Source organism: Arachis ipaensis, chromosome B4 (genome assembly GCF_059453495.1).
Source record: "Arachis ipaensis isolate K30076 ecotype BB chromosome B4, ASM5945349v1, whole genome shotgun sequence".
In the NCBI taxonomy this organism is placed as follows: Eukaryota; Viridiplantae; Streptophyta; class Magnoliopsida; order Fabales; family Fabaceae; genus Arachis; species Arachis ipaensis.
This window is the reverse complement of record NC_142439.1, coordinates 11,069,457-11,084,663: the sequence shown is the minus strand read 5'-3', so window position 1 is coordinate 11,084,663 and position 15,207 is coordinate 11,069,457. Positions and strand designations below refer to the sequence as shown.

Sequence of the window (15,207 nt, the reverse complement as noted above, 5' to 3'; positions counted from 1 at the left end):
TAACTAATCTGTTATTTACAAGTAGGTAGTTCCTGTGATTTAGGGTTACATATTGGTAATAAATTGCTTGTTACAAACCAAGGGGGAAAATGCATGTTACAATCATTTAATTTTCATATGAGTTAATTATAATATTTAAAAGTTTTACATTCCTGTGAAATCATCTCTGTTACTTTAATAAATATAATTAAATCCCCTCATATAAAATTAATTGACAACAATACTCTAAAATTCTTAATTACTCATAATATTATTAGATTTATCAAACAAAAAAATTAGGAATGTTTTTATCTATAGACATAGAAACATGTACTTGAATTTTAATATACTAGTCTTATTGGAATGGTAATATCTATAAAGTATTTATAATAATTAATTAATGCATATGTACTTATACTATTCTTATCATCTTTATTAACTTAATTTAAAAAAAAACTTTTCTTTATGTTTAAAACTAATAGTTAAAATAGTGATTAGTATACATAAAGCTAGGTTTGGATACTCAAAAATCATGATGACATCTTATCTTTTCTAACATTATAATTTTATTTTAGTTTATATTGTGTTCAACCCATACATAAATTAAAATTTATATTTATACAAATTAGGCTAGTTACATATTAGAAAAAAGAAAAATAAAAGAAAAGAAGATATCATTAGAATTTGTGGAGTACATAATTAATCATTTAGGATAAAATATATTTTGTATTCTTAATATTTGTATTTTTTAAAATATTTTTAATATTTAATTTAGTTTAATTTGATTACTAAAGTTTTTAATTTAGGTTAAATTTATATTTTAAAAAATTTTAATTTTGTTGCTGATATTTTATATAAAATTAATGTTCAAGAATAATTTTAATATAAATTAAAAATATTAAAACAAAATTAAATATAACTAAAAGTTAGAGATATTTAAAAAAAATTGCAAACTTCTAAAAATAACATATTTTATTTTTACCCTACCATTTAATATTGGATGAGAAGAGTGAAGAGTGAGAGAAACGTTTACACTTGGAAGAGAGAGAATGAATACATAGGGATGGGGTCAATGCATGGGCCATGGGGGGTAATGGGGTAATATCCATACGTGAGGTGGGTCACATGGGTTTGTCCGGCAGGTGATGGGCACAGCAATTATTCTAATTCCATTCCGAAATTGCCCCTGCCCTTTCAATCTTTGTAGAAAATGCATGTACCTTTTGTCTTATCCTAATTCCGTACCAAAAGAGTACCCCTACCCATCCCTATGACGAGAGAGGGTCTTTTCCGTCTTTTTGTGAATAATGGCAACAGTATCGGTGGTTGAACCGTTCCATTCATTTAACCTTGGGCGTAACATATGCCATGGTACATTATTTATTATTTATTATATAAAGTATAGGAAGTAATCCATGCATCTAACCATTTCTCAAAACTACTGTAGTATTTCCATTTTATGGTAAAAAGTACACAAAAATCCCTTAACGTTTAGCAAGTTTTTTTCAATTATATTCTCAACATTTCAATACTAACTTCAATGTTTTAATATTTAATTTTACTTTTCTATTAATAATTGGTATTCAATTTTGTCCTTGCTACTACATTGCTTCTTTCAAGTAAAAAGTGTAAAATAGTCTGTCTAAACTTTTTTGAAATGTCACTTTAATTCCCCATCTTTATTAGTCCCCTAACTCCGAAACTGATAACAATCTTTTCATGTAAAAATGACATGAATATCATCTTGAGTTCAAATCTTTTAATATTTGATTTGATAGATTACTTACAAAGGAAATGTTACAAAGACAACATAATAATATGAATATATAATAAAAAAAATTGTTTTCCAGATTTTACAATAGAAATGAGAGACACATCACTTGAATCTTAAACAACTTGACTGGATTTAAGTCACCATATGAAACAATAACAATAAAATCGAACTGAAGTAGGAGATTTAAAAAAAAATTGTGAAAATTAATCAAATCACGAATTCAAGATTAAATATCAAACCAGATATCTTTGCATGCAGCACAAATGACAGATTCACAATCACAGATCATCATAAAGCTACAAGCACATCAATCATTTGGCCAAACAATGCTATGATGCACTAAAATAAATTTAGTATATATGCACTAAAATAATCCAATGGTGTAGATTTACTTTAAATATACCATTGGATTATTCTGGTATATCATGCATCAAGTTAAACTTGGTACATATAAATCATTCCCCCACTTTGCAAAAGTGGTTAGCTCAAGAAATTAATAGAATGTTAAACACAGAAATTAATTCTAGTAATTGTAAAATTATCTATAAACCATCTAATAATTCACATATCACATCTATTCTACCATAAGAACATGTACAGAATGCCATTAACAAACTATGATCACAGAAAGAGAAGACTAATTTGTTGTTACTACGAGCAGTGGAACCTATCATGTCTCCTAGACCAAAATATATAGCATCAGTGTGTATGGCAAAAACAAAGGTTTGTGTTGTGGAATCTTTTCTGTTGCTGAATTTCCTTCGGGTTATGCTACGTGTACACCAAAATCAGCCACTAGTATAAAATACATGTTGAAATACAAATACACATTGAAAATAAATTAAACCATACATGTATTTATACACAATACATTGGTGGCTGATTTTAGTGGCTAATTTTAGTGGCTGATTTTGGGGTCAAAAAGCATTTCTCATTTCCCTTTTTTCCATTTAGGAGAACCAAAAATCCTGCTTTGTAAACTTCTTGTGAACAAACTATACAACTTTGGTACCTGTATCCATCAAAAAATGTAACCATAAGAAATGGGTTAGTTTGCAAGTGCTACACCTCAAGAATTGTAATTTAAAAGAAAATATCATGGACCAAGAGAATTTATACACACTGCATTAACGTGACAACATACATGACAGAATTGAATTCTTGAGTTTGGTATAAACAAGCAATGTTACTGAATGAATTCAATTCCGTGGTTTGAAATGCAACTGAACTGAATGAATAGAATCCTTTATTTCGAATATTTTGCCTTTTGGGACTTCAAAGATACTTGAATTCAACTTGGATTTCAATTCCATACGAAAAATTAGTTCCAAATCAACAAATTGAATTCCAAATTTTGAGTGAATTCAATTCCATGGATTGTCAAGAATGACATGAAAAAGAAAATGCAACTACCAAAACAAACTATCATCCCTACATCCCTATATATATGAAGCTGATCCAAAGATGGAAATAATGAATAAATTAACAGTCACGACCATGCTTCCCAACGATTTCTTGTGATTTTACACATCCAAAGGTCAATCACTATAATTTCACTAGTAATGATAGAATGATACAGTTTGCCTCAATTTACCTGGCCCACCTCAAACACGTTTTCTTATCTGTTGATTCAGTTCTCTTCTTACAAGCTCCAGAGTCTCAAGAATCTGCAAAATCAATGCTCAATTATGAAGTTTCATAAATAGATGCACACGCGCAAAAAGAAAGCTGCAACCCCCTGTGCTGCTATAAAGTTACATTTCAACAAAAGATTGATTGGGCAGCAAAAACTTCACATGGAGTTTCATCAGTAGTTATCTAATCAAACAGAATTGAGAATTATTAATCAATTGTTGGTTTAGAATTAGTAAGCTGGTTGCACATAGCTCTACTTTGTAGTGTACTACTATAAAGTCTTATTAAGTGTTTTAGCCGAATTGAGGTTCTCTATAATGAGCAACAAAGAAAAAAAAAGGGGGGGGGGGGTATGAAATAAAAAATATTCTATCAGAAAATTGTTTTCTGTTGAATCAGCTAGCAATCCCAATAAACACAACCTTCTCTTGCAGTAAACAGAACATTAAAAAAAATTATAAAAAACATAAAGAATGGGATGAATCTACACTTCCACAAACAGAAGATATTAAAAGATAAATAGCCGTTATAACAATCTCACATCTATTGGCATTATACACCACTTGCGCACAAACATCATAAAGATGTGCTGCAGAAAGGGAAGGATTCTTACCCCTGGGTAATGCTTCAATATGGGCGAATAATGATCAAGAGCAATGCATATCTGTTCAAGGAGGCGAAGAAGAGTATCAACCTCATCCCCCAAAAGATCAACCTGAAACTCCAGATGTTCAATGTGTGAGGCTAATGGGTCAAACATACTAAGGTTTAGTTAGCAATAACGACAAGAAATAAAAATACTTAAAACAAATATTTATGAAAATGATGTTAGATTTTAATATTGATATTAAACATGTGACCCCACACCATTACCACCCAACAAACAAAAAGCAGCCATGACTAGTAATAGTATCGAAGGTTATTAACAAGCATGAGAGATACAATATGTTATGAGAAGCAAGGAAGATTCAGACACGCATGTTACAGATACAGTGTTTCGGTTTATTACCTCTGCTTCAGCCTTTGCAAGATTAGAGTTAGTTGTTTCTAGCCTTCTCTTGTACACAAAACCCACAGTTTTAAGTATGTTGGCTTTGTTTTTTAGGCGTGAGAACTCTGAACTCATGTTATCAAGCCTGAAAAGAAGTTAAAAATATGACTTTATATTCCGGCAATAATCAACAGGAGTTATAAATGGAACTCTTTCAAAATTAATTGGATAAAAGACGTATTAGATAAAGCAGAAGAGAGATGTAAAAAGATTGGAGGATAAGAAATCTTCAATAAAGAAAATCATGAAGTTCCCACTTTAACTTAAAAAATAATAATAAAGCTAAATTCATACATGACTTCAATTAATTTGTTTCTGTCAATTAATTGAATCAAATTACATGAAAAAGGGGCAAATCTATGAGATATCCATGAAAGAACAAAGATATTTTTGTACCTGTTTTTTGGATAAAGATAATTTTCTAGAATTTATAGAGCCAAGAAGCGAATATATAATACACATCTCTTTTATCAAGAAAAAAAATACACATCTTTTCACAAACCGACATAAGTGCAATTTGTGTTTGGCTGACAAAGCCAGAAAAGTTTTATTAATAAACATCAAATTCTGAATTATTTGACATGCATGCCAAATAAACTCGCAAGCATGCATAAGCATAAATACTTCCTTGTTTACACAAGACTAGATAAAATTGCTTAAAAGAGAGAAGCAACAATAATACAGTTTATCAGGAATTCATGTAACACTAAACTAGAAAAGAATTAAAACATTTATTACCTCAAACAACTTCTAGAAATATCACCATTTACTCTAGCTTCAAAAGCAGTAATCTCTGAGGACAACTTATGAACGAGATGAATGGTTGATTCCATTTGCCTCCTTGTCTCCCTTTCTTTAGCCTGAATAAGTGTTAGTGCATCTTGTTGGTCTTTCGTAACAAGACGAAGCACCCTTCTTTCTTCATCACTTTCTCTGTGCTCATTCATGATCTGTTCATGATTCTCATGTAACTTGCATATTTGCTTCTTGTATAGTTCAATTTCCTTGGATGCTGCATCCAGGTGACCCTTAGTGACACTCAGCTCTTTATTGTTCTCTGCAATTGTTTTCTGTTGCCGAGCTGTCTCATCTCTCAAAATCTTAAGCTGGTCAGTGACCAACTCCATATTTTGCTTCTCTTGTGTCAATGCATATGCTGCCTCCTGTGCTGATTTCTCCTTCTCTTCCACTTTTGATGTCAACATAAGCATTCCTTGTTTTAGTTCCTCTTTCTCACCAGCTTCCAATTTTAATGCTCTTTCTGCATCCACCAAAGATTCTCTAAATATAATATGATTAATATCCAATAGTCCTTGCACCATAGTTGACTCCATATCTGCATCCTCAATTTCAAACCTACTAGAAGCGTGAGCATTGTAAGCAACTTCTTTTAACATTATTTCATATATTTCTTCCATGATAATGTTCTTCGGATGTAACTCCTCAGTGATGCATCTGAAACCACTCGCAATACCATCAAAGAGAGATTTATATATATCTTGAATAATTGAAACTCCGGCATTTGCATCCACTATATCATCCTCGAGCTTCTGAATAGTTTGTGACATTTTTTTCTCAGCCAGATGCTGTTGTGACAATTTCTCCAGAGCTGCAGAAAGCTGAGAAGAAAGATTCTTGACTTCCTTTTCCTTATCTGTCAGCATGTCCTTCAGTTGACGATTCTCCAAGTCTAAGGTATCCAATCTATCCTTCAGAATGCCAAGAGATTCAAAGCTTTCGGTGAGTTGATGCATTTTTTCATTTCCAACAAGGATTTCATCCAATTTTGAGATGACATTAGGGATTTTTTTCTTCAACAAATCAAAGTCTTTGTCCTTCTTCAATGATAAAGAAGAACCTCCTTTCAAATTCAACAATTCCCGCCTAAGGCGAAAGTTTTCTTCAGTCATCTCTTGCACTTGAGATTCATGGTCTCTTTTCATCTTCGTTATCTCAGAATTAACATGGGTAATCAACTCATCTCTATTCAAGTGCCGTAATATGGTAGGATCCAAGTGCTCAGCGTCGCTCTCCTTTGGGTCCTCATGTTTGCCATTTTCTTCCAAAGTTGACGGTGATGAATGATTTGTTGCAATCTTCCAGTGGAAATGATCAGCCCTCTTATTAACACACCATTCCTCCCCGTTCTCAAGGGAACCATGGGAAATAAGAAGCCCGGTTTCAGAAGCAGATAGTATTTTAAAAATTGAATTCAATTCCTGGCGCAAATTAGAGATATCTTTGTGTTGGCTAAAACAATTTCTACTTTCTAAGTCATAAAGGTCCAACAGTTTATGTTGAAAATCCTGCTGCAGACCCATAATACAATTGCTGATTACCATCCTTTCAACCTCTGACCGAAACTCCTGCTCCTGCTGCCATTCAGAAAGAGACGCCATTGATAACTGATCAATGAATTGCATTCTTAAGCAGAAACCGTCAAGAGTATCTCTTAGACTCTCAAAAATTTTATCAACATAAATCCATCTTTCTGGTACACTCTCGTCCAAAATACCACCTAAACCCACAATGTCGGCTCCTGAACCAATTCTTCTCATGGAACCAGAGCATCTTATTTTATTCATTTCTTTCTTGAGCTGATTTAATTTCTCATCCACTGAAATTTGAAGAGTGTCCATGGATTCCGCAACAACACCATTTGAAAGATTATATGCGCCGGCATCACCAGGATCATGAAGATAAGGTGCCAAAGAGCACAATGTTTTAGTTTCATCAGGACCCACATGGCCATTATGAAGCATTTTCTTTAGCTCAACCACCTCCAGTTCTTTCTGCGCAATTTTCTCAGCTGCCTGCTGCTCTATGGCATTAACCATGCCCTTTATGACAGAGTCACTCACCATCCTAGAAATGGTCAACCTCTCATCGATATCCAACCAGAAGGATTCCATTTCCTCGAGTATATGATCACCTAAACTCTCATTTTCTATACCATTTTCACTACCTCCATTTTCCTTACCATTATCACCTGGGCACTCACAGCCATCCATAACAGCTAAACTCTCCACCATCACTTGCTTCCGCATAAACAAGTATCAGCAGCTTAGTGTCATTCAGATAAGTCAAACCCGGTAAACTGCAAAAAGTTAGAAACACAATAAAAATATATATGAATTCCAATAGCGATACTTATTTATAAGCAACACATGATTTGGTAGTGCTGGCAACAAAGTCTGACCCCCCAAAATCAGTAGCATCAATCAATTATTTCCTAATAAACAAGTATCAGCAGCTTAAAGTCATTCAGGTCAAAACAAACACAACCAAACATGGAAACACAGTTGCATAATCAAACTAATACAAATACTCATCACTATTGCAATAAATAGAAAAAACGGGGAAAAAAGCGGTCTGACCTCAAAATCCAAAATTACAAAATTTCCAATATTCACTCCCAAAAAAAAAAAAAAAATACAGTAGCCAAAAATAACGCCATAACTGATGCTATCTTCTAACAGTTTTTTTTTTCCAGGGAAAACAAAAAGAACTGACCCAGAAGCTGAAATGCGAAAGGAGAACGTAAAAATTCAAGCTTGAGATGCAGTTCAATTAGGAGCTGAAATGCAAATTGAATATTCAAAGTGAACTTCAAAATCCCAAAAAAAAAGGGGGATGAAGACAAAATTGTCGACTGCAACAACAGAAAGTTACTTACTTGTTGGTGGCGTGAATCCTGGGGCGGGAACAGGTACAACGTTGGAACTTTCAAAGGTGAAAAAGCGGAGAGGAAAAGGGGGGAATGTTGGGAAGTAGCATTAGAGTGTAAGAAGCAGAACGAAAATGGTGGCAGTAGAGAGGGTAGGGTTTAGCAGAAGAAAGAGAAAAGATTAGAACAGCAAAGCAAAGCAATGAATGAATGAACAAAGATTCGGTGAGAGCGGGAGAAGGGTGAGACCAACAAGATTATACCTTAACCACTCAGTTACCCTCTTTTTTTTCCTATTTAAACCCTAATTTGAAAAATGAAATTGAACAACAAAAGAAACACTTATTTAGAATTTAATTAATTAAAGGGTTTTTTACTTAAATAAATTAAATGCATTTCAAAATTACTCAATTCCCCTGAATCAGATTCTGCAACGTGATTATTCTTTTTGTATTATTATATAAATCGTCCCAGGGTGCAAAGGATTATATTAAACGTAAATCATCTCACCCTAGGACGATTAATGAATGAATTTGTGATGCAAAATAAGAGTAAATCGTGGTAGGGCTTCTTGGGTTAGTAGTTGAGCATAAATCGTCCCAGGGTAGTAGGTTTTACGAGTTAATGGGCTAAACCAAACTGGGCTGCCACGATTTACTTGTTTTTTCAGACCTTCAGGACCCTGGGACGATTTATGGCCAAGTGATAACCCTAAGGACTCAACCACGATTTATGCAGCCAGAAACTCTATAAATAAACGAGTTTCAAACAGACGAGCCACACAAAACATATGTTGAGGTTGTGAGAGATGGCAGAGAGTATTTTCTTGTTAGTGCATCACCGGGGAAAAATAGATGAAAACACAAGTGAGGGTGTAACTTTTTCTAGCAAAAAGCAGATAGGTGTGTTTATTACTCCGTCGACGACGTTGATGGATCTGCACAGTAGTATATTAGAGAAGGCTGGAAATTGTGGCAAGAAGCGCGTGAAGCAATTATTTTTTCGTATTCCGATATCGTTGAAGCCAGGTTATGTTAAGTTTGGGAAGTACGCGATGTTGGGTGATGACGACATGCGAGTTATATTTCATAGTCAATCAAAATTTCCCGACTTAGGCGCGCTGGAGTTGTTTGTCAGAATGGTTGACGTGGAGGGCAGTAGCGGGGGGACTGCTCCGAATCTGCCCACTGGCATCATAGAAGGAACTTCCACCGCCGTTCCAACAAGGCAACCGGCGACTCCACTTGTTTTGTCCCCATCTTTTGCTGCTGATTTGCCTGTCTCGGGTGATGACTTGGGTGATGGGCGTAGCTTCGGCCAGCTTGCAACTGCGATGGGAGCTGATCCTGTAGTGGACGGTGCACCCGCATTCATGGAGGTAAGAGAGAGAGATCCGTTTGTGGAGGCTATAGGTGATGATGGGTCAGATTCAGAGCCACCAATTATTGGTGACGAGAGCGACGCTGACGATGACACCGCAGTTGCCGTGGGAGCTCAAACCCATGGTAGCAGTGGAACGCAGCAGTACCCTCGACACTTTACCACATTGAACCTTGAAGCAATGAACCCGGCCGCAAACTTAGATCAGCATCACCCGGTGATTCACGGAGAAAGGCCTAGTGTGATTGGCACGGACGAGTTTGAGGTTGGGCAAAGGTTTGAAACAAAAGAGGAAGCTGTACTGACAATAAAGAGTTATAATATTCGGCGGGGAGTCGAGTATAAAGTGTTTGAGTCCGACCAGTTGAAGTATCATGGGAAGTGTGTCCAGTTCGGGAATAGTTGTAATTGGCTGATCCGTGTCACTATGAGACAGAGAAAAGGCTACTGGGAAGTTAGAAAGTACAATGGACCACACACGTGTCTAGCAACGGAGATATCAATGGATCACAGGCAGCTCGATTACCATGTCATATGTGCCTCGATTTTATCATTGGTGATGGCTGATGCATCGGTGTCGGTTAAGGTGTTACAGAATGCGGTGTCATCGAAGTTTGGGTTCAAGCCAAGCTACAGGAAGGTTTGGATGGGCAAGCAGAAGGCAATTGCGCAGATATATGGAGATTGGGAGGAGTCTTATAACCACATACCACGGTGGATCATGGGGGTTCAGTTGTATATGCCAGGTACGATTGCGCTTTTGCGTACTTCGCCAGTGAGGATAGGTAATACCGTTGATGCGTCAACGGTTTTCTTTCATCGACTATTTTGGACGTTTCCTCCATGCATTGAGGCATTTAAGTATTGCAAGCCACTTATATCCATTGATGGGACCCATTTGTATGGGAAGTATGGCGGCACTCTGCTAATGGCTATTGCCCAAGATGGAAACTCGAACATTCTTCCAGTGGCTTTCGGGTTAGTTGAAGGCGAAAACACGGATTCATGGAAGTTTTTCCTCACTACCGTCAGAACCATCACCCTATGATGAGTGAATTCCATGATCTTTTAAGACCACTGATTTCTAACATCTTATACTAAACCAAAAACTAACTAAATCACTATACATGATATCCGGCAACGTCTTAATAAAAAAATATTCTAAGATGCATATTCACCCTATACAATATCATCCAACATACTAATATCATCCAAAATTTAAAACCATTACAAAATTTATAAGATTACCTCTTGATCGATAAATCCGGCAACATGCGCAACGCCGTTCAGGCGGTACATATCTCCTTGGTTCGCGGCCATTACCACCGCCGGAGAGATCCCCCAACTCCTCCTGCCGACCACCTGCGGCCCGCTGCCACCACCCCCGGTGCCACTCAGACGCCTCTGCCCACCACCAGTTGCACCTCCGCCACCGGCTGGTCCCACACCCAAAACCACTTCTCCGCCCAAACTCTCTCCGGTCAACAATGGTGGCTCCAATACCTCCCTCAACCCTTTACGCCGCAGCAACAACAAAGATGACTCGTGGTTGAGTCCTTAGGGTTATCACTTGGCCATAAATCGTCCCAGCCCTTTGAGTGTTACATAGTAACACATAAATCGTCCCAGGGTCCTGAGGGTCTGAAAAAACAAGTAAATCGTGGCAGCCCAGTTTGGTTTAGCCCATTAACTCGTAAAACCTACTACCCTGGGACGATTTATGCTCAACTACTAACCCAAGAAGCCCTGCCACAATTTACTCTTATTTTGCATCACAAATTCATTCATTAATCGTCCTAGGGTGAGATGATTTACGTTTAATATAATCCTTTGCACCCTGGGACGATTTATATAATAATACAAAAAGGATAATCACGTTGCAGAATCTGATTCAGGGAAATTGAGTAATTTTGAAATGCATTTAATTTATTTAAGTAAAAAACCCTTAATTAAAAAGTGAAATCTTGTATCTAAGATTATAAGACTCCTCTTATTTTTTTTGGATAAATTTATTATTATCATTTTTTGCAGAAAAAAAATGTTTCTAATTATTTTGAAAACTTTAATACTTTAATTAGTATGTATTGACAAATTATTAAAACTATTTTGTATAAATTGCTAATCAAATCAAAAAACTTCATATAACAATTTAAACAATAAATGAAAGAATTGATTAATAATAATTTATGTAGATTATTACTTAAAGACTCTTTGTGAAATTAAGCGTACAACACTATTTATTTATTATTTTTCTAGATCACCATATTATTTGCAAAATTTGAAGTTTTTTTAACATGTGTAGAATTTTTTTATTTGAATTTTTGAGAAATGGTTTAACCGTTTTTTTGGTGACTAAAGAGAAAAAAAAATAGAGAAAAAATTAAATTAATTGGCTAGATTTATATTTAAATTTATTATATGTTAAAGTTTATTTTATGATTGACTTAAATTCAAATGAATGTTCACGCCACAAGCAGCTGCTTTAGCCACACAATCTATAATACTATTTGAGAAATGATTTAATCATTTAAAACTACAAAAGATAAGACTAAAAATCCACATAAATATAAATTAGTTTTTTCTTTTTTTACCAAATATAGGAGACTCGAAATTTGGAAAGATAGGAGACTCAAACCCGTAACCTCTTAATTGAGTATGAGGAGTCTATGTCATTTGAGCTATTACTCATTGGCTAAATATAAATTAGTTAACTAATAATTAAAGAAGACTATTACATTAAAATTTCAAATAATATAGTACTCGTGGTAATAAAAATTTTAATAATATCTATAACATGTTAAAACTTAAAAATTTAAGAGAGAGTCAGAAGTTTTCGCTTCTAAAATAATTTTATTACGTTGAAATTTTTGAATTTTATAAAAATAAGAGTACAAGAGTTGTATTAATGTTATAGTTTCAATTGTTCAAAGAATTTAATTTTAATGTATTATTAATGTAAAGTAATTTTATACATATATTTAATTACGTAATATTATATTAATAAAAATAATTATTTTTTATATTAATTTTATTATTTAAAAGAATTAATATAATTATACAATAATATAAAATATTTTACATTATCAACATCAAAATTAAACTCTTGTCTAAATACTATTATTTCTAATTTTTAAGTTATCCGCAAGCACATACGTGTGATTTAATTTAATAAATGTAGGTTAGTGGTGAGATAATGTTTATAATTTTCCCAACGTACCAATTGCCCCTCAAGACAAGCAAAACCTATTATTTTTTAGCAATCATACCCATTAATCACGAGTACCATTTTCCTTTTTTCCTTTTCCTTTTCCCTTTCCTTCTAAGTTCTAACCTTTTGACTTGTCTTTTCATTTCTTCAGAATAATTATTTTTGTTTCCTAAAAAAAGCCCAAAACCTATGTGTATATATATAATAATAATAATAATAATAATAGGATTAACCACCAAAAATATCTCCAAATTATTGAAATATCGACAAAAATGTCTTCAATTAATTTAAAACACAACAAAAATATCCAACAGTAAATATATATTTCTCAAAAAATACATTAGAGATTAAATTTTGATGCAATATTTTGCAATTATGATTAAAAAAAATGAAATATTATTATCTTTAAAATTTGGTAATTTTTTGTTAAGTATATATTGTTTTGTGATTTTTTTTGTTAACAAATAATAATACTTTTAAAAAATCACAAAAAAACACGAAATTTTAAGAATAATAATATCTCATTTTTTTTTAATTATGCTTACAAAAAATCATATCAAAATTCAATCTCTAAGACATTTTTTTGAAAAGGAAAAACTACCATTTGTACCCATAAATTTTGCGAACGTTGACAAAAGTACCCATCAAACAAAAAAACTAACGTTGTACCCATAAAAGATGGATTCCGTGTGACAATAGTACCCAAATCGTAATTTTTCGTTGACTTTTTAATAAAATTCTCAAATTATCCCTTTTATCTTCTTCCTCAAATTCTAAATTTCACAACCTTCATCCTTCGTCTTCCTCTGCTGCTGTCAGCCACCAAAAAATTAAAAAAATTAAAAACTGTGGATTATTAATTATCTGAGGTTATTGTTCAAATATTATGGTTTATTCCACCGTGAAGCACCTCAAAATGGATCACAGTGCGTCGCTTCAGTGCGCTGTGTGCTTGAGCGAGTTCAAGGACATAGACACGCTTAGACTTTTGCCCAAGTGCAGTCACGTGTTTCACCCCGAGTGCATCGACGCGTGACTCGCCTCGCACATGACTTGTCCTGTCTGCAGGGCCAAGATGAAGTCGGAAAACATGGGTTCAAGGTTGAGATTCAGGAGTTAGAGGGAAGTGCCAACCATGTGTTCGATGAAATGTCTCGAAGAATGGGCTGAATGGGTGAGGTTTCTTGTGATGGGAACGAAGGTGGGGTTGGTGAGGGAGTTGATGGGGTTGTTGGGAAGTGTAATGGGACCTCAAAGGTGAGAGCTTTTGAGTTGTTGGTGAGGTCGCACTCTACGGGTCACTCTCTTGTGGAATCGGGGAAGAGCTTGGAGAGGTTCACTTTGAGGTTGCCTGAGAAATTGAGGAAGCAGATTCTGGAAGCCAATCATAAGTGTAGTGGTGGTAGTGGTGGGATGAAGCGTTCGGCAAGCTACGACGTCGTTTTGCAGAGTGAAGTTGGTGAAAGTAGTAGTAGTAATAAGGGGAGTAAGAATAGTAGGTGGATGCTGACTGCTGTCTATGACACCTCCGTTTGTTTCTCGCGGTTGGGGTCATTTTAGTACTTCTTCTGGTTTGGCACCGCCAAATGAGTGCTCAACATGCTTTGGGATTCCTAGGCTTTGGGGTTCTTCAGCGGCAAGGAAAGAGAAAGGATGTGGAGGGAGACATGGTTTGCAACTGGTATGATGAAAATTCGAATGATGAGGGTTGTGAAATTTGGAATTTGAGGAAGAAGATAAAAGGGGTAATTTAGAAATTTTATTAAAAAGTCAACAAAAAATCACGGTTTGGGTACTATTGTCACACGGAACCCATCTTTTATGGGTACAATGTTAGTTTTCTTATTTGATGGGTACTTTTGTCAGCATTCGCAAAATTCATGGATACAAATGGTAGTTTTTCCTTTTGAAAATATATATTTACTGTTGAATATTTTTGTCGCATTTTTAAATTATTTAAAGACATTTATCGTTAATAAAATTTGGATATATTTTTGTCAGCATTTAAATAATTCAAAGGCATTTTTAATAGTTAACCCTAATAATAATAATAATAATAATAATAATAATAATAATAATAATAATAATAATAATAATAATATAAAGAACAGGAACGAATATCCAATTATTCATTTGTCAAGTTAATGCAAATATTTCACTCAATTATTTACCACATACAAAACAAGAAACATAATTGAACAATAATAAAGCACTTACAATTAATGGATGAAAATTAATCTCAACTAATAATTTGTCTTCTTAACCAATTTAAATTAATCTAGTGATAATTTTTTTACCTCGTTCATTTATTTAACAAGTATTGAGAGTTTAAAATTCTTTTTATTTATACAACAATTCTTAAATAGAGTTAAATCCATAATAAATTAATTATTAGTTTGTCAAACATGAAAAAAAGAAAGTCCTAATCCCTGCATCATAGTAGATGTCTTTAAAACGTGAACTTACGACGTAGCGGTGCTAGAAAAAGACTACATATGGATCCATTTTTAAAT

General features: G+C 34.1%; 2 protein-coding genes and 1 pseudogene across 3 annotated transcripts; 2 read left to right on the top strand and 1 right to left on the bottom strand.

The window, feature by feature from the left end:
* Positions 1-2,252: 2,252 nt before the first annotated feature.
* Positions 2,253-8,380, bottom strand: LOC107638848 (myosin heavy chain-like protein). 2 transcript variants are annotated; one of them, XM_021120726.2, is made up of 7 exons: positions 8,116-8,372; positions 7,953-8,016; positions 5,178-7,536; positions 4,398-4,524; positions 4,002-4,103; positions 3,348-3,420; positions 2,253-2,765 (listed from the first exon to the last, which is right to left on the bottom strand). In XM_021120726.2, the coding sequence occupies exons 3-6, from the start codon at positions 7,484-7,486 to the stop codon at positions 3,358-3,360; spliced, it is 2,601 nt and encodes an 866-aa protein (XP_020976385.1). In that variant the 5' UTR covers positions 7,487-7,536; positions 7,953-8,016; positions 8,116-8,372; the 3' UTR covers positions 2,253-2,765; positions 3,348-3,357. The 2 variants fall into 2 exon arrangements, with proteins under 2 accessions (XP_020976385.1, XP_016197732.1); XM_016342246.3 differs by lacking the exon at positions 7,953-8,016 and having other exon boundaries at positions 8,116-8,380.
* A 534-nt stretch (positions 8,381-8,914) lies between these two features.
* On the top strand, positions 8,915-10,534 carry LOC107636031 (uncharacterized). The gene has a single exon (XM_016339567.2). It carries the CDS (start codon positions 8,915-8,917, stop codon positions 10,532-10,534), a length of 1,620 nt encoding a protein of 539 aa, XP_016195053.2.
* A 3,046-nt stretch (positions 10,535-13,580) lies between these two features.
* LOC107636030 (E3 ubiquitin-protein ligase ATL31-like) lies at positions 13,581-14,381 on the top strand (annotated as a pseudogene).
* Positions 14,382-15,207: the final 826 nt, after the last annotated feature.